General features: G+C 48.7%; 1 protein-coding gene across 2 annotated transcripts; it reads left to right on the top strand.

The window, feature by feature from the left end:
• The first annotated feature begins 9745 nt into the window (after window positions 1–9745).
• LOC124683999 (uncharacterized WD repeat-containing protein C2A9.03-like) lies at window positions 9746–19559 on the top strand. Of its 2 annotated transcripts, none has more exons than XM_047218442.1 (10): window positions 9746–9891; window positions 10113–10299; window positions 10773–10940; window positions 11019–11105; window positions 12250–12384; window positions 12477–12587; window positions 13326–13417; window positions 13606–13711; window positions 18745–18831; window positions 18918–19559. In XM_047218442.1, exons 2-10 carry the CDS (start codon window positions 10132–10134, stop codon window positions 19332–19334), a joined length of 1371 nt encoding a protein of 456 aa, XP_047074398.1. In that variant the 5' UTR covers window positions 9746–9891; window positions 10113–10131; the 3' UTR covers window positions 19335–19559. The 2 variants fall into 2 exon arrangements, with proteins under 2 accessions (XP_047074398.1, XP_047074455.1); XM_047218499.1 differs by having other exon boundaries at window positions 9754–9891; window positions 10782–10940.
• The last annotated feature ends 679 nt before the right edge of the window (window positions 19560–20238 follow it).

Raw genomic sequence — 20238 nt, 5'->3', positions numbered from 1 at the left:
AAGACGCGCTCGTCGAGTTCCTCCGCGCTAACATGGATATCTTCGCATGGCAACCTTCTGACATGTCCGGAGTACCTAGGGAACTCGCCGAGCACTACCTCAACATAAACCCGGGGGCTAAACCGGTGAAGCAAGCTATGCGACGCTTTGGAGATAAGAAGCGCCGCGCCATAGGAATGGAATTAGCAAAGTTACTAGAGGCAGGTTTTGTAATAGAAGTTATCCACACTGATTGGGTCGCAAATCCCGTCCTTGTACCCAAAAAGAATTCTGAAATACTAAGAATGTGCATCGATTACTCCGGCTTGAACAAGCATTGTCCGAAGGATCCGTTTCCCCTGCCGCGCATTGACCAAGTCATTGATTCGACGGCAGGGGCGGAACTTCTATTCTTGACGCATATTCCGGGTATCATCAGATCCGGATGAAGAAGTCCGACCAAAAGGCGACCTCGTTCATCACCCCATTTGGCACTTATTGCTATGTTACTATGCCCTTTGGCTTGAAAAATGCAGGTGCCACCTACCAACGTACGATGCAGCGGTGCTTGAAGGACCAAATTGGCCGGAACGTGCACGCCTACGTCGACGACATCGCGGTCATGACCCGGAAAGGATCCGACTTGATCAGCGACCTTACAGAAACCTTTGAGAATCTCCGACGGTACAAGATGATGTTAAATCCGCTGAAGTGCGTCTTTGGCGTTCCAGCCGGAAAACTCCTTGGCTTCATCGTCTCTAATAGGGGCATTGAAGTTAACCCGGAGAAAATCAAGGCTATCTTGTGCATCAAAAGGCCAACTTGTCTCAAAGATGTGCAACGACTAACTGGTTGTGTCGCAGCAATCAGTAGGTTTGTTAGCCGTCTTGGCGAGAAGGCGCTACCCCCGTACAAGCTATTGAAGAAGACAGACAAATTTGTCTGGGACGAGGCAGCAGATGCAGCGCTTCAAGGGTTGAAGGAAATACTTACCTCCCCACCTATTCTAGCAGCGCCAGGAGAGTCAGAGCCTATGCTCCTTTACTTGGCAGCTACCAACAGAGTCATCAGCCTCGTCATCGTGGTGGAGCGACAGGAAGAAGGACACGAGTACGGAGTCCAAAGACCAGTCTATTACATCAGCGAAGTGCTGACGGAATCCAAACAGAGATACCCTCACTTTCGGAAGCTAGCCTATGGAGTATTCCTGGGTAGCGAGGAAGCCGAGACACTACTTCCGGGAGCATCCAAGTAACGGTCGTGAGCAAAGCTCCGCTCGTCAACGATTCTCAATAACGCCGACGCAACAGGACGCACGAGCAAAATGGGGCATTGAATTATCCGCCTTCGACATCAACTACAAAGCCGGGACTGCGGTTAAATCCCAAATCTTGGCGGATTTTGTTGCAGATTGGACAGAAGCTCCGGATATAAATCCGGAGCCGGAACCCAGAGACATGGGTTATGCACTTCGATGGATCCAAGCAGCATCAAGGCTCGGGAGCCGGAGTCACCCTGAAGTCCCCTACCGGAGAAGAACTGCAGTACGTTCTGCAGATCCACTTCGAAGCTACAAACAACATGGCGGAATACGAGGCTCTACTACACGGTCTGCGCATCGCTAAGGAGATAGGGATCAAGCATATTATTTGTTGCGGAGATTCCGACCTGGTGGCACAGCAAGTAGCCGGAACCTGGAACGCCAGAAACTCCGTCATGGCGGCTTACAGAGATGAAGTTGACGAGATCGCCAAGTGCTTCCTCGGATACGAAGTCAAGTACGTCAGGAGAGACGACAACGCAGCGGCAGACATGCTATCCAAGCTCGGATCCGGCAGGAAACCAATTCCGCCTGGTATTTTCCTGGAGCATCTACGGATACCCTCGGTGAAGGGCGCTAACCCGGAAAACCCAGATGTGGCAGTATCTCCGGCTAGAGAAGTGATGGCTATCATTCCGGCCTGGACGCAGCCTTTCCTGGACTACCTCATCGATCAGAAGTTGCCAGAGGACGAGGTCCTCGCACGACAGATCATCAGACGAGCAAGATCCTACACAATAGTTGATGGACAGCTCTATAAACGAAGCGCAACAGGAGTATTTCTCAAATGCGTCTCTAACCAAGATGGTATTGAGATACTCAGAGAGATCCACGCAGGGGATTGCGGGCATCATGCCGCTCCCAGGTCGCTCGTTGCAAAAGCTTTTCGGCTTGGGTTCTACTGGCTCACAGCTAAAGAAGACGCTGACAAGCTGGTTAAGACCTGCCGAGGTTGCCAATACTACGCTACTCAACCAAACGCTCCAGCCCAAGAGCTGAAGACCATCCCTATCACCTGGCCATTTGCGGTCTGGGGGCTCGATATGGTTGGTAAACTAAAGAAATCATCTCCTGGCGGTTTTGAGTACCTCCTGGTCGTTGTTGACAAGTTCAGTAAGTGGATCGAGGCAAAGCCAGTGAGAAAGGCCGACGGTGCTACGGCACTAAAATTCGTCTGCAGCCTCGTGATGAGATTCGGCATCCCACACAACATAATCACAGACAATGGCACAAACTTCGCACAGGGAGAATTAAAGGATTACTGTGAGGAAGTTGGAATAAGGCTAGACCTTGCTTCGGTGGCTCATCCGCAGTCCAATGGACAGGTCGAAAGAGCCAATGGTCTCATACTAACCGGAATTAAACCACGCCTCGAAGAACCGCTGCGACACGCATCTGGAGCTTGGGCGGAGGAGTTAGACTCTGTTCTGTGGAGTTTACGAACTACCCCTAACAGGTCAACTGGGTTTACCCCGTTTTTTCTGGTATACGGATCCGAAGCCGTGCTCCCCTCTGACATCATCCATGATTCGCTGCGAGTTTCTGCCTATAATGAAGAAAATGCCGACGAGGCCAGACAGCTATCTGTGGACCTGATAGAAGAAGCTCGGAACCTAGCTGACCAACGCTTCGCCATATACCAGCAAAAACTCAGACGCTATCACAGCCGTCGAGTTCGGAATCGCTCTTTCATGACCGGAGACTTGGTCCTCCGCCTTCGTCAGGTGAAAGACCATAATTAAGCTGCAATCTCCATGGGAAGGACCCTTTGTCATTAGCAAAGTACTCCACAACGGATCGTACTACCTTGTCGATTTCCGGGAGCTAAAGGACCGACCTGCTAACTGGTACCGGAAACGCAAGCGAGAGGATCCGGGTGACATGTATGACGAAACAGATCGCCCTTGGAATATTGCACAGCTACGTCCTTTCCACACTTAGCACAATTTTCCGAGTTACATATACTCTGTAATAGTTATACATGATCAATGAAATAAAGCTTTTGGTTCACTCTTTGAGTCTTTTACCTCCTTTAGTTGTTCATTTTTAGATCGTGTATGTTTTCCGACTAAAACCGCAGAGCTGGACATTTCCGCCTAGGCGTGTATGAAAGTTGTGATTTTCAAAAATCGTCCTTTAGGACGTAAGCTTAAGTTTTCTGGTGGAAATTTTTTCTGTTGCGAATTCGTGGATTCCTAGTAGCGACTTCCGGCACCTTGGCTGGGGGCTTGTTTCCGCGGTTATTGACGGATTGCCATTGGGCTTCGTCACCGCTGGCGAGCGTTTCCGGCTAAAGGTTTTCCGGCTCGTGGAAGGTCAAGCGAGTAAGCCGGAAAACATAGAAATCAGCACTTGCTTTCCAATAAAACGAAACATGCAGATAATATTAAAAGATTGCAGGGTAAGTTGTTTCCGCACATCATAGCTGTTTCGTCCCTAGCTACTTCAGAATATAAGTTATATTACAAACCCACTCCGGGGCCAAAATGATGCAACACTGTTTCATTGTTTCACAGGAATTCTACGCGGAGGAATGCTCTTCCTCAGATTCCACATAGGCGGAGCCGTCGCCAGAGTCGTCGCCGGAGTTGCCATCGGAGAAATCTTCGGATTGGTCAGCGCTTGATCCGGAACCCTCTACGTCGACCTCCTCAGCATCTTCCTCCTCATCTTCCGCATCCGAGAAGCCCTTGGGGAGATCATACTTGTTATACCGTAACGAGTGATTAACTCGCCCAACAAAGATGCGATCAAACCCTTTGGTTTCCGCGAGGATGGCGCGCATGTTGGTACCCTTAGGAGTATCACGCGCAACATCCGCGAACTTCATGGTGGGGAAGTGCGCCTTGCAGGTGGCTAAGACAAGAGAGGCGACTCCGCGAGCAGAAGATTCTTGCCAATCTTTGACAAGTTCCGGCACCTACTTCATAAGCCTGGACATAGTGTCAATCACTGTGGTCTTGGCTCTCTTCAAAGCCAGGGATTTGGCGATTCCGCGACATGCCTCGAAAAGCTCGTCGATGGAACTCCGCGCTTCATCATATGCTTCCGTCCTCTTGAGGGTTGAGTCCTTGGACCATTCAAACCCAAGACTCGCTGTGAAAAAGGGATCAGTTCCTTCGCGGAAACAAGCAACATATGATAAAGTCGGAACTACAGCATAAAGGATGCTTACGGAAGATCATCTTGTCAATAGCCTCCGCCTCCGCCTCTTGAACTTTATTTTTGGCCACTAAGGAGGTTACCCTTTGTTGGCTCTTCTTCAATTTGTCAGCAAGTTCCGCCAGGTCACGGGCGTGCTTCTCGGAGAGCTCCTTCCTCGCCAAATTCTCCTTCTCGGAGGAATCCTTGATAAAGGCCTTGAGGGATTCGTTCTCCGCCTCGAGCACTTTGACTTTAGCGGACAACTCATCGAAGGCGGAGTGCTTGGCAGTTTCTTCTGTAGGTGGAAAGTCATGATATGTTATGCATCACGAAAAATACTATAGCAAAGATATAAATCCAACTCGGAGTTCGTACCCTGAAGGCGGGTCTCCAAGCGCTTAATAGCCTTCTGGCTATTTTCCGCATTCTGGCGCAGCCCCTCAATCTCTGTTATTTGCTCCAGCACGTGGGTGCGCAGATCTTCGTGCAACTTACGCGTGTTCTGAGAAGCAGACAAGAGTTAGTCGGATATTCAAAATTCTGGGGGCTGACGAGGAGTTCAAAGTCTTGGAGGAATAAAAATTTTAAATTTCCGCCTAAGGTACATATTAAAAAAAGCATCGGCTAACACATGTTACACGGAAAAAATGTCTAACCCAATGCTTGGGGGCTAGTGTTACCTGGCGCACCTCCTTATGCTTAGGAAAGAAGACCTTGAGATCACTATCGAGGTCGGAGAGCTCCTTCATTTCCGTATCTGCAGGCCCCCACACCTTCTCCATCATGTCGGAGACTTTCGCGTGGCGTTGGGCGAGGGTAAGCTTTTGCAGAGACGGAGTAGGTTGAGGGTCAGCTTGGAGCGTGCTGGTGGCATGAATCAGTTGCACCTTCTGCTCGTATTGCTCGGTGTAGGTTCGGCGGAGGTGGCGGTTGGTTGCTCGGGCGGAGGCGCGGACGAGGATGCGCCCTTCTCGGAATCACCATGGCCAGTTGGGTCTTCAGGAAGGTCATCAATGTTGATGACGTCCTTGGGATCCGGCTTGGTGGCAGAAGAGGCCTTGGGCGGAACCTCGACCTCCGGCGTGACAGGGATGGAAGCCGGAGATGACTTGACCTTCTTCTTGAGGGCTCTTGGGGCCCTGGGGGCTGGCTTCCGGAACTTTTGTAAAGGAAAAAGCATAATTAGTAAGTGCTTGTTCGTGACAACAGAAGATTTTGAGTTCGGAAATCGAGCATTTACCCGGAAGGCTTGAAGAATTGATGGATGTCGGGTTGGGCTCTGTTGCTGGTGTCGATAAGTTTGAGGCGCTTCTTCTCCGCCTCTGCCTTCCGAGTAGCCGCGGTGCTAAGCACTTCGCGGGCGCGTTTGGCTGCAGGGCTGGAGGGAGCAGCCCTCTTCCTCTTGGAAGGGCGCGGAACCTCGGGGGCTTCCGTCTCCGACGCGGCTTCCGGATCCGTGTTGCCCGTAGATGGGACCCGGAGAAGAGTTCCGAGTTCACCTTCCTCGAGGGCCTCGAGCTAAGATACAGAGCCAACACTTAGACAAAATTTTGAATGCAAAGGAAAACAATAGCCAAGTCAAGATAACATACCGCGGTCCCGGAGCCGCTGGTGTGGATGTCTTTGTTACACACGTGAACATGCAGTTCACGCGGAATCTTGATGAGGAGCCGGATCCTCTTGTCGATGGCGTCGGCGGAGAGATTGTCCTTCGAGGCGCGCATCGGATCGTCGCGCCCGTGTAGTGGAACATCAAGCGGTCCCGATGCTGAAGTGGTTGGATCCGCTTGGTGAACCAAGACATGGTAAGATCTTTCCCCGTCAGGCCCTCCTCCGTGAGCTTGCAGATCCGCCTAACTGCGCGGGTCAGCTGAGGCGACTCGGAGAGGTGGGGGCACTGCGTCCATGCCGGAGTTTCGCTGGCGGGGCTGTTCTTGAACGGCGGCAGCTTCCTTTCGCCCGCCGGGTCGGAGACGTCCTTCAGATAGAAGAAGCCTCCGGACCAGTACCGCGCGGATTCGTGGCGGTCGGTATGGGGGTAGACGCGGCCGGGGCGGAGCATGAAGGTGATGGACCCGCAAGTTGCCAACTCGGAGGTCTGGCGGATCTTCTCCTTCTTGACGGAGAAATAATATTGGAATAGGGGAAGTTCGGGAGTTACCCGGAGATGGCCCTCGCAGAGAGTGACGTGGTTGCTGATCGCCAGGACGCTGTTTGGCGATATGTTGTGGGGCTGGAGCCCATATTCCTTCATGATTTCCGAGAAGAAATCTGATGGCGGAAAAGAAAAACCTCGCTCCACCAGCGCCTTAGTCACCACCATCTCGCCATCCTGAGGGGCTGGAGCCAGGGAACCCGGAACTGTTCGCCAGCTTCCGGGACGCAGGAAACCTTCCGCCTCGAGGTTCTGCAGCTCCATTTCAGTGGTGGTGCAGGGCCACCATTTCCCCTTGGCTTCAGAGTCTCGCTGACGAGCCTTGGACTTCTTGGCGGCGATTTCTTCCGCCTTCTGCTCTGCTTGTTCCGCCCCGAAGGTTCTCTCCGGGTTAGCAGAAGTTCCTTCGGCGTCCTTACCGGAGTCCTTGGTGGGATCCAGTTGAACTGGAACGAAGGGAGGAGGGGCGGAGGAGAGGGGGGTTGCCATGATGGGCTCGGAGGTTGGAGGCGGAGTCGCAGAAGACATCTGAGGAAAAAGCAGTGGCGGAAAACGTAACTTAGTCGGATCCACACCATCTTCCTAAGGATCATCCCTTCCAACTACGGCGAAAGACTGAAGCTCGAGAACTCACCGTGATGGATTCCGCGGTGGTCGGAGTCGCCGGCGACGAGGATTTCGCGCGGTGGCTCGCTGAAGTTAAGAACGCGATGAACTGTGCGGTGGCGCAACAGCTCCGGCGAGACTCCGGCGGGTTTTCCGGCAGACTCCGGCACGGCGGAGGAAGAGCTCGAGGGCGGCGCTTCGCAGAGAGGTGAAACGGGGAGTGAATGAGGGTTTAGGGGTTGACGGTGGATATTTATAGGCCATGGGAAGGAGATTCGTGCTCCGCATCCTGTGGTCGGAACGCAAGCGTCGCACCGTTGGATGCGTGACACGTGTCAAAACCCTAAACGGTAAAAATGGCTAAGGATAAGTTACCGCTCAAATCGCGCGAAAATGGCGCCAGAATTGGCGGAACCGTTTGAGTCTTTTGAGATTCCGGGTAAACAGCGCGAAGATAAGCAGTTCTCGTTCGCAAGCAGGGGAGTAACCCGGAGACATGTTTTGAACTGTCGATGGATGAAGTCCCGCAGGATGAGAAGATTTTCCGACTAAAAGTTGGGAAAGCAGAAAATGTAAAGTTGGAGTTCTTCAAGTTTCTCCGTGTTACCAACATTGCCGGAGACCATAAGACACTAGCAAGGCGGAAACAGAAGGTGAAACTCGGAGAACTCTGGGGGCTACTGTTGTGGGTATACTTCATGGGTGTACCATCGACAGTGCCTAGATCCGGCAAGCCCGGGTGGCCCATAGATGGTGATGAGGCATGTGACCCATCGGGCGGCCCAGTTGCTGTAGATCCTGAAGGATGAAGTCCGGCCCAGGAGGAGGAAGCCGGATCCGACCGATCTTTGGAGGAACCCGGATCTGTGAAGGCCCAATAGGGACCCGGATCCAGGACGACGTATAGAGGAAGGCGGATCCTTGACGTACACGGCAAGACATAGTTCCGTAGTTAGGCAAACCTGTAATCCGGCTAGGACTCTCCATGTAAACCCTAGATCCGTGCGCCTTTATAAGCCGGATCCCGGGAGCCCTAGAGGCACAACCACAACTCATTGTAACAACGCGAAAGCGCCCAGATAATTCCAGACAAGCAGCAGTAGGCCCCGTCATCGTGCAGGTGTTCCGAAGCTGGGTAAATCGCGTACCACCGTCCCGTGTGCACTCCGCCCTATGGCCCCTACTTCTTCTCCCCCTCGTGAGGATCCCTCCTCCGAGGTACCGTCGATTAGGCAACGACAAGTACTACTTTGTCTATAAAATTTATCCAAAATGGAAACATTTGTGAAGACAATCCATGACCCTCATATCGGGAAGATAGCTTGAGTTTCTTCATGCCAGAAGGCTTATAGGAAGAATGTCGAGCGAATATTTGGTTTGCTCAAAGCTCGTTTTGTTGTTGCCGCCCTTAACAAGTCAACATCTTATATGTTGGAGGTGATGAATTCTTGTGTGATCATGTACAACGTGATCATCGAGAGTGAGCATGATGCTCCAGCGGTTGATGCCCACCCGCATGAGCACAAAGGTCCTCTTGCCAAGGTTGATCACCAGGTGTTGACCTAGTTTGGAGCTTTCTTTGCCATGCATCAAGAAATCCATGACAAACTGTGAAATATTTATGGGCGAGAAAAGAGAACACCACATGGCAAGCCTTTATCTATTTGAATTCTTGTATGAAATATTTAATGTTTATGTTTCATTTAGATTGTAATAAAACTATTTCCTTACTTATAGGGTTGTATTCTCATTTGTATTGATTTATCGAGAAATGGCCAAAAATATTTTAGGAGGCCGTTTAAATGGCACCGGTGTGGGCAACCTCCTCCAAATCTGCGGATGTTTGTGTCGGCGCCCTCAAAATTCTTGCACGACGTTGTTGTTTGACACTATATGGAAGGCAATAAAGATGATATTTCCTCTGTTCCAAAAAAGTATTATTTGGAATGCTAATTTAGCTTTCAAAAAAAGTGGTTGGATGATTATGAGGGTAATGAGACCTCAGCCCACCAGGTATTAAATACCATGTTTATCATTTCGATGTTATAAAGACGAAATATTCTTTTAGTGACAAACAATATTCTCATCAATAGAGAACTATATGTGGTACGTAAACTTCATCAATCATAAGATCCGTTAGTCTATCAGTCTTTCTGAGATGCTCATATAGATAGAATGTGCATGCTTGCTTTTATGTAGATGATTGTTTATATGTATTGAGAGTCAGGGTTTGTAATTTGTTTTTAAAAAAGCTACAATTCAGAAACAGAGGTTTTTTTAAACAATTCCGAAGCATAGGTTAACATATCCCTTTGTAAGAAAAATATATGCTCACTAGACTCCCCACGCACGCCAACATAGGCAATTATACGGCCAAAAATACAAATTCGGTCAGACGAGTTCAAAATAGAACAGAAGCAATTTCCGAATCCAAATTATATTTGAGAATCAGTTCCTTCTCTATCGGCCATACCGCCTCTCTCTCGTATCGGCGCCGTCAAATTCCCCAACCAGGCGCCGCCCTCCGCCACCGCCACCGCAACCGCGCCGCTCGCGCCGCCGCCGCTCAAACCGTGCCGCGTCTGATTCGTCTCCCCCTCCCACCCGCCAGCTCCACCTGATTGATTGGTGTGGGGATCGATCCGTGCGTCCGCCTGCCCGCCCCCGCGGATTTCTTCTCTTCTCGGTAACGAAGACCTATCCTCGCCCCGGATGTTTCAATTCTTTTTCCTAGTGTTTTTCTCTGATGCTAGCAGTCGAATCTTAGCACTAGGTTGTGAATTCATGGCTGCTGAATTATATCTGTGCTACCTGGTGGGGGAACTGCTCTGGGGAGCTTCTGAATTATATCGTTCGTGTTTCCTTGCGTTGTCTGATTAACCATGACGGCCTTGTGTCTGTGTGCAGGTTTCTTAACCGCCAAGGCATGTCTCATCATCACCACCAGGAGCAGCACAATGCGGCAGAGGCGATGGAGGAGGATGACTACAACATGGACGACGACTCGGATGGCGATGACTTCCTTGGACAGGGGGCGAGGAATGACTCCGACTCTGACGAAGATGATGGGGATGACGACGCGTACGCCCAGGGGGTATGCCCTCTCGTTCGGTTAAATTTGATCGTGCAGGCTTCTTTTTGGATGTTGTTAAGCTAATTTACGTCCGTGTTGTTGACTTGTGGAGGCGCATTGAGCAGAGGAGGGATAGATATGCAGCTGGGAATGTTGACTTACTTCTATGTTAAGTTAGGACCTATTAGGAAGCAGAAAACTACCAGAAGCCTCATTTTACATATCTTGGGTCTAATTCTCGAACTGCTTTGTCTTATTTTATTTCTGAACTGTCACAAAGCTTCTTAGAGTACATATCAGTGCAGTCCAATGAGGTAGAATGAAAGAAGAAAAATCCATTTGTTTTTTACCTTTTAAGTTTTTATTTGTATTTTGAGCCATGAGAGTCAAGATAAATATGGTGTCAATTGGTTTCTGCATAAATCTTTGTTTGACTGTTCCCATTACATATATAGTCTTTGTAATGCTCTAGAAGTAATATGTTGTCGCTTTAGGACTATAAGGCATCTGACACATCAGCGGAAGAAGCAAGACGTGGAAAAGATATTCAAGGAATACCATGGGTTCGCCTGGCGACTACCAGAGAAAAATACAGGGCGAGGAGATTAGTGGAGTACAAAAACTACGAGAACATACCTAATTCTGCAGAAGGAGCGCTGAAGGTATTTATTTCAGATGAGCTATTTTTTTTTTGCTTGAGAAGATATACTTACATTGTGATTGACACTTCTGTAAAACAGCTATGCAAATCTACTGAGAAGGGCGGAAAGTATTATGAGTTCAGCCGAAATACTAGAAAAGTAAAATCAACTATCCTACACTTTCAGGTGAGAGCCGCCACGTCCTTGTTTCGACAGTCACATATTACATCCTGCATTTTTATAAACATGGTTGCTATAAAAGTATTACCAGAGAGTCAGTTATTCTTATTCAACTACCAGGATGATAGAAACTTTTTCCAAAGCTGAAACGGTGTACTTGTTCAGTTGCAGTGATTCTATAGTTTAATGGAAGTGCTGTAGTGCAAGAAATCATGCCGTAACAATGTAAAATTCATACCTAACTACTGCAGCATTACACAACAAGCTCCCAGCAGCCAGTAATCCAATGTGCTGTTACCTGTGTAATTGTCTATTTATCTTTTAGATGGATATCTAAAAAACTTCCTAAATCCTAACGAACCTGCTTTCGACTTTTCTTCAGTTCTCTATGATCACTTGTGATGTATGTGCAATTTTTATTTTGGGTCTACCACTTTAGCTCGTAATAGTACATTTGTTTTAGTACCATACCTATTTCTGTTAGTTCTCTAGGGGCTTACCATATTCTAACAGCTGGCAGTGGCCAGGGAAGGGGGACCTAGTAGTTATCTGTCATATTGTCATGGGCAGGGTAGCGCTTGGTGTCTATATGACCATGCCAGCCTCTGATTGTAGATATATTGGAGTATAAAGAATTAATTGAAAGGGTACCTAGTGTATCTTCAATTATTAGTGTATCTTAATGTGCCTATTATTGTATTTGTTTTGGATTGATTGTGTGAAGATAAAATCCACCGAGAACTATGAAATTCGGGACTCTGGAGTATAAAGATTAAAGAATTAATTGAAAGGGTACCTAGTGTATCTTCAATTATTAGTGTATCTTAATGTGCCTATTATTATATTTATTTTGGATTGATTATGTGAAGATAAAATCCACCGGGAACTATGAAATTCTGGACTCTGTTTGGCTTGGTTACATCGGTCTATTATTCACCCCTGCTATTATTATATTTGAATAAAGTTACTGAAATTATTGTTTTAACGTGGTCAAGTACTTATCTGTTTCATGATTCTGCTTGTAATTTTGTTTCAGTTAGTTAAATTAAATATCGAGGCTGCTTGTTGTCAGTTTTGGTTATGTTCCTTTATTTTTCTTCTGAAGTATTTGGTGTTCAATAACAAATTAATTGAGTTAATTTATGTGTAGCTGAGAAATTTAGTATGGGCTACATCAAAACATGATGTCTACCTAATATCACATTACTCGGTACGACACTGGTCAGCCTTGAGTAGTGCGGACACAGAAATTATGAATGTCGAAGGGCATGTTGCACCAAATGAGGTAGGTCTATAGTTGCTAAATTTTCATTCAAGGTTACTTTTCTGTTTGTAATTTACTACCTCTGTTGATGACAATTCATTGTTTTATTGCAGAAGCATGCAGGAAGTTTATTAGAAGGCTTTTCTCAGACTCAAGTTAGTACAATGGCAGTCAAGGATAATTTGCTAGTAGCTGGTGGTTTCCAAGGAGAGCTAATATGTAAAGTAAGGTCTTTCTATCACTTTGTTTTTGCAGTCACCCTAAATTTTCCGGGTAGTTTACTTAAATGATTAAATCTAGCAAATGGTAGGGAGATCCCAACCTTGTGGATCACTGCATCTTGTCGCGACAATGATCTCACCCTGGTCCACTCCACAGTACCATTGATCATCACCTGTGTTTCTCCTGCCTCACCCACCACGCTACAATCTCCCTACCACACCAGTTCACCTTTCATGCGGCGAACTGGCCATTGTTAGCACCTTTTTGACCTTCGAGCTTCTGCACACCTACCCCCTATTCACTTGCTTCACAATGTCGGAACCGACCTCTCCTTGGGCATAGTTCCGCGAAGCTGTAGGCGCCTGGCGCTAACCTCTTTGTGCAATCTAAAGTTCTGCATGACCAGGGGAGTAGCCATCAGGTGGTCAGGACCACCCAGCCCACTTGCAAAATAATTAGGAGCAATAAGGAGTACCGATAAAAATCAGCAAAAGTTCATCAAAGTTAACAGCATAATCACCAAAGGGAAATTTGTCACTGTTTGTTACTGAACCCACTATCTTAAACTTTATCTTGTTATATGATGAGGTACCATCTTTCTTACGGAAATATAGCGATGCCCCATTGCCTCTTTTTTTTGCTTGTGGGGATGTGTATGAACATGCTGTTAGCTATTTTCTGTTTGTGCGCTCTTGACACTGATATTTTGCTTGATGTTAACCTTTGTTAATTTGATGCAGAACCTCAACCAGGAAGGAATAAGCTATTGCTGCCGGACAACATATGATGAGAATGCAATTACCAATGCAGTGGAAATTTTCAATACTTCTAGGTAAGTGTTATGCTTGGCTGTAAAGATTCAACTTTATCGAAATAAGTTAGCTGGATTGTAGCATCAAGATTACTCTTCTGGAACTTCTTTCATCAGAATGCAGGGAATCAGCTCATATCAATAACTGTTGCCAAAGTTTCTTTTGAAAGTGAGTATTAATGGTGTTCTCTGGTCCATATTGTTTTCAGTGGTGCTGTTCACTTCATCGCAGCTATTAATGACTCCGGTGTAAGAGAGTACGATATGGAAAGATACCAGTTATATAAGCATTTCCGCTTTGAATGGCCAGTAAATGTAAGTTGTTTTTTGCGTTGCCATTTACTTTCTTTTAAATATGTACTTTGCCTAGAGCATTGTATATTATTATCTTAACAATCCTCTTATGATTTGGTCTCTCCATGGGATGATTTTGTAAACTACACTTTTATATGATTTATATGTTAAATCTTATTTTTCTAAAATTATCTTAGTAAATCATATTTATCATCCATTTTGTTATTGTAGTGTTGACAAGTTCATAAAGCCATGCAAATATAATTGGTGATGGTACTAAGTGAACTTTGTGTTTCCATCCTTGTTCAGTGCATCCTTTACATTTTGTTCAGTGTTTTGCCGATGTTTAAGGAACATAGAGATGTTTGGTTTTTAGTGACCTTGCCCAACACTCTAGTCATATTGACTTTGTCCTCACTAGAAAAATGGATAGGATGGCTTGTTTGTATTGCAAGTTGATCCCTGTGGAGTGTGTTGTGGCGCAACATTTCACTTTCACACTCGTGTGATGCTGGATGAAGGCGCCAAAATCACGAGAACAAAATGGTGGAAGCTCAAAGGGGAAGCACAACAGACCTTTAGGGAGAGGATGATCAAGAAAGGACCATGGGGCAGAGAGGGAGGTGCAGATAGCATGCGTATGAAGATAACAACTTGCATTCATAAGGTAGATAGGGAGGCGCTTGGGATGACAAAGTGTAAGAAGCATGAAGGTATGGACACATGGTAGTGGAATGAGGGTGTTCAAAGGGCTATGAAGGAATCAAGGAGGAGTGCTACAAGAGTTGGCACCACGATAGAAGCACAAGCAATACGGTGAAGTACAAAGAGGCCAAGAAGAATGCACGACAAGCCGTGAGTGAAACATGAGGCGGGCCTATGATGAGCTATATGAGGGACTAGGCACAAAGAAAGACGAGAAATATATCTACAAGATGGCGATTTTTTTGTTGTTGAGAAAACGCAATGACATTGCGTTTCATTTCATTGCAACGAAGAAGGGTTTACAAGATCAGACCTCATGAGGGAGGTGTGTTATAGCGTTCAAAACCGACAAAAACCCAGTGAACATCCCAATCCACAGGTAGGGTGGCCCGTAGCCCTAGCGCCCCCGCCCTAGCCCAGAGAGACGCCTCGCCCGGATCTTGTCGTTCGTGCCAGAGACTGAGGGTTGCTCACCCTCGAAGACGCAGGCATTGCGGTGTTTCCAAATCACCCAAGGCAGCAGAAGCGTCATTGTGGCCAGGCCCTTGCGCATTGGCTTCGGCGTTGTTTGCCTCGCGATGATCCACCAGTCATTCAGGGAAGCCTCATTGACAGGAGGCCTACAAGCGAGCCGAAGCCAGGACAGGATGTCGTACCAAACTTGCCTCGAGAAGGGGCAAACAAGTAGGAGGTGCTGCATAGACTCCGGCTCTTGGTCGCAGAGGAAGCAACGAGGGTGGTGCTGTAGACCGCGCCGGGTGAAGGCAGTCCGCCGTCCAGCAGCGATCCTTGACCACCAACCAGTGGAAAAACTTGACGCGTGGAGGCGCCCACGTTTTCCAGAGGAGCTTCCACGAGGCGCAAACTCTGGAGCCGTGGAACATGGCCAGGTAGCAGGACTTCGCCGCTCGCGGTCCAACGCCAGAGCAGCTGGCCAGGCTGGTTCGTGAGGGAGATCGACTCGACCTTCCTCCAGAGCAGAAGGTACTGTCCAACCTCGCGGATTCCAAGGACACCGTGGATGTCGCGCGCCCAGCTGTGAGCATGCAATCCCGCCGCGATCGAGGTCGTCTTCCGTCGTCTCTTCGGGATGCAAGCGTACAGCTTTGGAGCAATCTGGCTGATGGCGCGGCCGTTAATCCATCGGTCCTCCCAAAACTTGCCAGAGCGCCCATCACCGACGATCATATGCGTCGAGGCGAAGAAGAGGCTCTGCTCCTGCTGCGTGGTTTGCAAGTCAAGACCACTCCAGGCCCTTTATTGGTCGGTTTTGCTGAACCATAGCCATCGCAACATCAAAGCCAGCCGCACCCGCTCCATGTCTTGGACACCGAGGCCGCCAAGCGAGATTGGCTGGCAGACGGAGCGCCAATTGACATGGCAGTGGCCGCCGCTGGCCTCCGCACGCCCTTCCATAGAAATCCGCGCTGAATCTTTTCAAGAAGCCTTAAGATGCATTTGGGCGGCTGTAGCACCAGGATTTGGTGAATTGGGATCGCTGCCAACACCGCCTTCACCATCGTCAATCTACCAGAGTGGTCCATGAGCTTGGACTTCCACATGGGCAGATTAGCCGCAGTTTACTCCACCAGCGGCAGCATCTTGGCTCTGGTAGGGCGTCTGATCGTTAGCGGGATCCCCAGGTAGGTTAGCGGCAGCTCCGCAACTAGGCAGCCCAGCGTGCCCATGATCATGTTGGCTGCCTTGGCGTCGCAGTTGAGCAGGGTTGCCAAGCTCTTGGCATAGTTAACCTGCAGGCCAGATGCCGTCCCGAACAGCCGCAAGATTGCCTTGACGGCGGTGATGTCAGCCACAGAAGGGTGGTACACACCACGTCATCGGCATAAAGGGAGACCAACGGGATGGGGCGTGACGCGTGCAGCGCTTGTAGGATGCCGATGTCGGCGGCGTGCTTGATGAGCCTCCTCATGTCGACCGCCAACACAAAAAGCTGCGGCGAGAGGGGGTCTCCTTGCCGCAGCCCGCGCCGGTGCCAAATTGGGGGTCCAGGGCAGCCGTTCAAGAGCACGCGTGTACTTGCGGTTGACAGCAAGATGGCGAGCCAGTCCAGGAATTTGCTTTCGAAACCATATCGCTGCAAGGTCTCAAAGAGAAACGCCCAGGAGATGGTATCAAAAGCCTTGGCTAGGTTGAGCTTCAGCAGCACTCGCGGCGCACGCAGTTGGTGTAGCAGGCACATAGATTGGCGGACAAGGATGAAGTTGTCGTGCAAGCTGCGGCTGCCAATGAAGGCATTGTTCTTGCTCACCAGGTCATCGAGCTTCGGCGCCAAACGCAGCGACAAGACCTTGGCAGCCACTTTGCCGATGAGATGCACCAGGCTGATAGGGCGGAAGTCGTCCAGTTTTTGCGCCTCCTGGTGTTTAGGCAGCAAAGTGAGCAGCGCCTGGTTGAGCTTGCAAAAGCCCCTGCCTCGCAGATCGTTGAGCTGCAGGAAAACCGCGAGGACGTCATGTTTGACCAGGGGCCAACATGCTTGCAGGAATTCCGAGGTGAATCCATCTGGCCCAGGCGTCTTGCGGGCAGGCAGCCGCTTGATCGTGGCCCAAATCTCAGCTTCGGTGAAAGGCTCGTCGAGCTCTGCAGGGTCAGGAGACGGGGTGATCAACTGCTCCAGGTTGAGGGAGCAGTCACCAGTGGCGGAGCCAGAACTTAAAGTCAGTGTTGTCATTTCAAATCTGTGATGTCAAATACATATAATTTTTATTTATTTTAAATATTTTTTACAAGATTAATACCAAAATACAAAGAACATGGCAAAAAGCTGTGTGGTCAATTGACCACACAGCTCTCAACGTGGCTCCGCCACTGGCAGTCACGCAGCGCCTCCATGCCCAGCATGCTGTCAAAATGGGCGAAGGCAGCCTCAGCCATCTCTGCCCGCTGGTCCAGCACACGATTGTCCGCCAAGAAGTTGTGGATGCGATTTTTCTGGTGGCGATACGAGCACTGACAATGAAAAAGGCCGTGTTGATGGCAATCCTAGCTCTCTGGCGAGCACGAAGCAATCGTGCGCTCGAGGGAGGCGTAGCCAAGGTGGGAAAGCTTCAGGGTTTTGTGCAGCCAAACTTCATAAAGAGTCAGCGTCCTGAGTTCCCTAGCCTTGTCGAACCGGAAAATCAGCTCTCTACAGATCGCAAGCTTGTGGCGCACGTTGCCAACCGAGCTCCAGGCCTCGGCTACAACCTCCTGGAATCCATCAAGGCGCAGCCAAAAATCCTCGAAGTGGAACCGGTGATGCACTGGGGGCGAGGGGGCGCAGTCCAGCAGAAGTGGGTTGTGGTCGGAGACGACCGACGCCAGGCAGCGAAGATGGCACTCGCCAGCGAGCTCCTCCCAATCAGCCGTGCACACGATGCGGTCGAGAAGAACCAGCATGGTTGGGTCTTGGCCGTTGGTCCAGGTATAGCGCTGGCCATTAAGGTAAACCTCCTTCAGTGCGAGGTCGTTGATGCAACGGCGAAACCGACCCATCATGCGCCTGTCGAGATGGTTGTTGTTTTTGTCTTCGTCTGGTTAAAGTCACCGCAAATCATCCATGGGCCGGGACAATCCACGCACAGATCACGCAACTCCTGGAGGAAAGGAATCTTGTCGGCGTCCTCCTGTGGATCCACCATGGCGCAGCGCTGGCGGCGGTGACCTTGGCCGACAGGGTGTTGGTGGTGAATATGGGATCGGTGATAGCGACTGTCCTACTCTGCCACGCCAGAAGAATGCCGCAGCGAGTACCGTCCACCGGCAAGTAGACGTAAGCGTTTCTAAGATCAAGCCCGAGTAGAACAAATTAATCTTTGTTTCCTGAAAGCATACAATGGTGGCGTTTGTAGTAGCAAGCAGCGCACGGATGGCCAGCCGGCGCGCCCGAGCATTGAGGCCATGCACATTCCATATCACAATCTTGAGGGCCCACAACACTAATCGAATGAAATACTCCCTCCGATCTATAATACTCCCTCCGTCTAAAAATAGGGGTCTCACTTTTGTCTAGATACAGATGTATCTATACACATTTTAGTGTGTCTATTCACATGTTTCAGCAAGGGTCGGAGAGATCATTTAAATTTGATATCGCTTATCTCTAAGCCTTACTTGTGCAGAATGTGCTCCTTTCATTACTGTCCATGTTGTGGCCTTGGCGCTGTATAAGATGGTCCTTGATCCTGGATTCAACTGTATATTTGCCAGTTTTAGGGGCAACATTTCTTGATAATATACTATTGGCTGGGTACTTCTTAATTTCTTGCGTGCTAGCATTCAGCAAAGAAGGCGAGTTCATTTTACTTTTTGCAGTATAGTTATAATAACTGATTATTCTATTGGCACAGCACACGTCCCTGAGCCCTGACGGAAAGCTTAATGTTATTGTTGGGGACGACCCAGATGCTTTGCTTATTGATGCTAATTCAGGAAAGGTAAATCAACATGAACAATTGTCAGGTGAAAGCATCTTGTGAGTATGTATCCTATAGTTAATATCTAATGCTTTATATCTGGACAGACTCTTCATTCTATGAAAGGTCACTTGGATTACTCATTCGCATCTGCTTGGAGCCCTGATGGCCGGACATTTGCCACCGGGAATCAAGACAGGACATGCCGGGTGTGGGACGCGAGAAATCTCTCGCAGTCCCTCCATGTCTTGGGAGGCAATATTGGTGCTGTAAGATCCATCCGCTTCACGTCGGACGGCCAGTTCCTGGCAACAGCGGAGCCCGCAGACTTTGTTCACATCTTCGATGTCAAAAGCGATTACAATAAGAGGCAAGAGCTGGATTTCTTTGGCGAGATATCTGGTATATCTTTCAGCCCAGACACGGGCACTCTCTTCGTCGGCGTCTGGGATAGGACCTACGGCAGCCTGCTTCAATATGACCGTCTCTATAACCGCTCGTACCTTGACTCGCTGTTTTATTAAGGTCAAAGCTAACATGTGTCGACCCTCCCGTGTCTTGGTTATGGTGATTTCAATTGGCGCTGACATAACTTGGTGGTTCTTAATAATTCATGTATCATGTTCTATGTTGTACATAAACAAATGTATACTGGCATAGCTTGCCTTGGGGTAGGAATCATCACAAAGTTGATTTTCTAGGGCTAGAATGTAACTTTTGTCTGTGAACATCTCATGCTGACCGAACCAGGATTCCTATGGCTGCAGTAAATGCTGTGCTGCGGTTGTGTGGCGTGGTTGAGTTGTGTAATTGAGCTTGTTATAGACATTGAGTCCCGAGATTTGTTAAAATGTGATTTATCTAGATGCTATTAGTAGATACGTCAACATTTTGACAAATCAGACAACCTTCTTAGGACGGAAGGAGTAATTTGAATTAGTGAGTAAGTTTTTTTTTTCCAAAAAGAAGAAAGCTTCAGCCTTAACGTAGATAGATGCCAACATACTTTTTTTGCGGGAGAAAAGAAAAGAAAAATTAGGGCATCTCCAGCGGCGCGACGCATTTCGGACGTTCAAACGGACGCGTCGTGTCCGTTTGCGTTGACCAAATGGTCGAAATCGTCCGGGCGTCCCTTTGCGTCGGGGGTGGCTCCAGCGGCACGATGCATAATTTTTTTTTTCATTCATGAAGCCATAATTTACATGAAAAAAAAAACATAAAAAAGCCAGAAAGGCGTACTAAAAGTACGTGCTGTCTACTGGTCGTCGTCGCTGACGAGGTCAATCAGCTGCGGCGTCGGCCATGGAAGCTCGTACGCCGGCGGGTGGAGGAGGTACCGCCGCACGGGCAGGAGGCTGTGGCCAGGGATTCCACGCTGGAGCAGCAGGCGGAGCACGGAAGTTGGAATGCGTCGGCGTGGCCGGAGGA

Source organism: Lolium rigidum, chromosome 1, assembly GCF_022539505.1.
Source record: "Lolium rigidum isolate FL_2022 chromosome 1, APGP_CSIRO_Lrig_0.1, whole genome shotgun sequence".
NCBI lineage: Eukaryota > Viridiplantae > Streptophyta > Magnoliopsida > Poales > Poaceae > Lolium > Lolium rigidum.
This window is presented reverse-complemented; position numbering and strand designations above follow the sequence as displayed.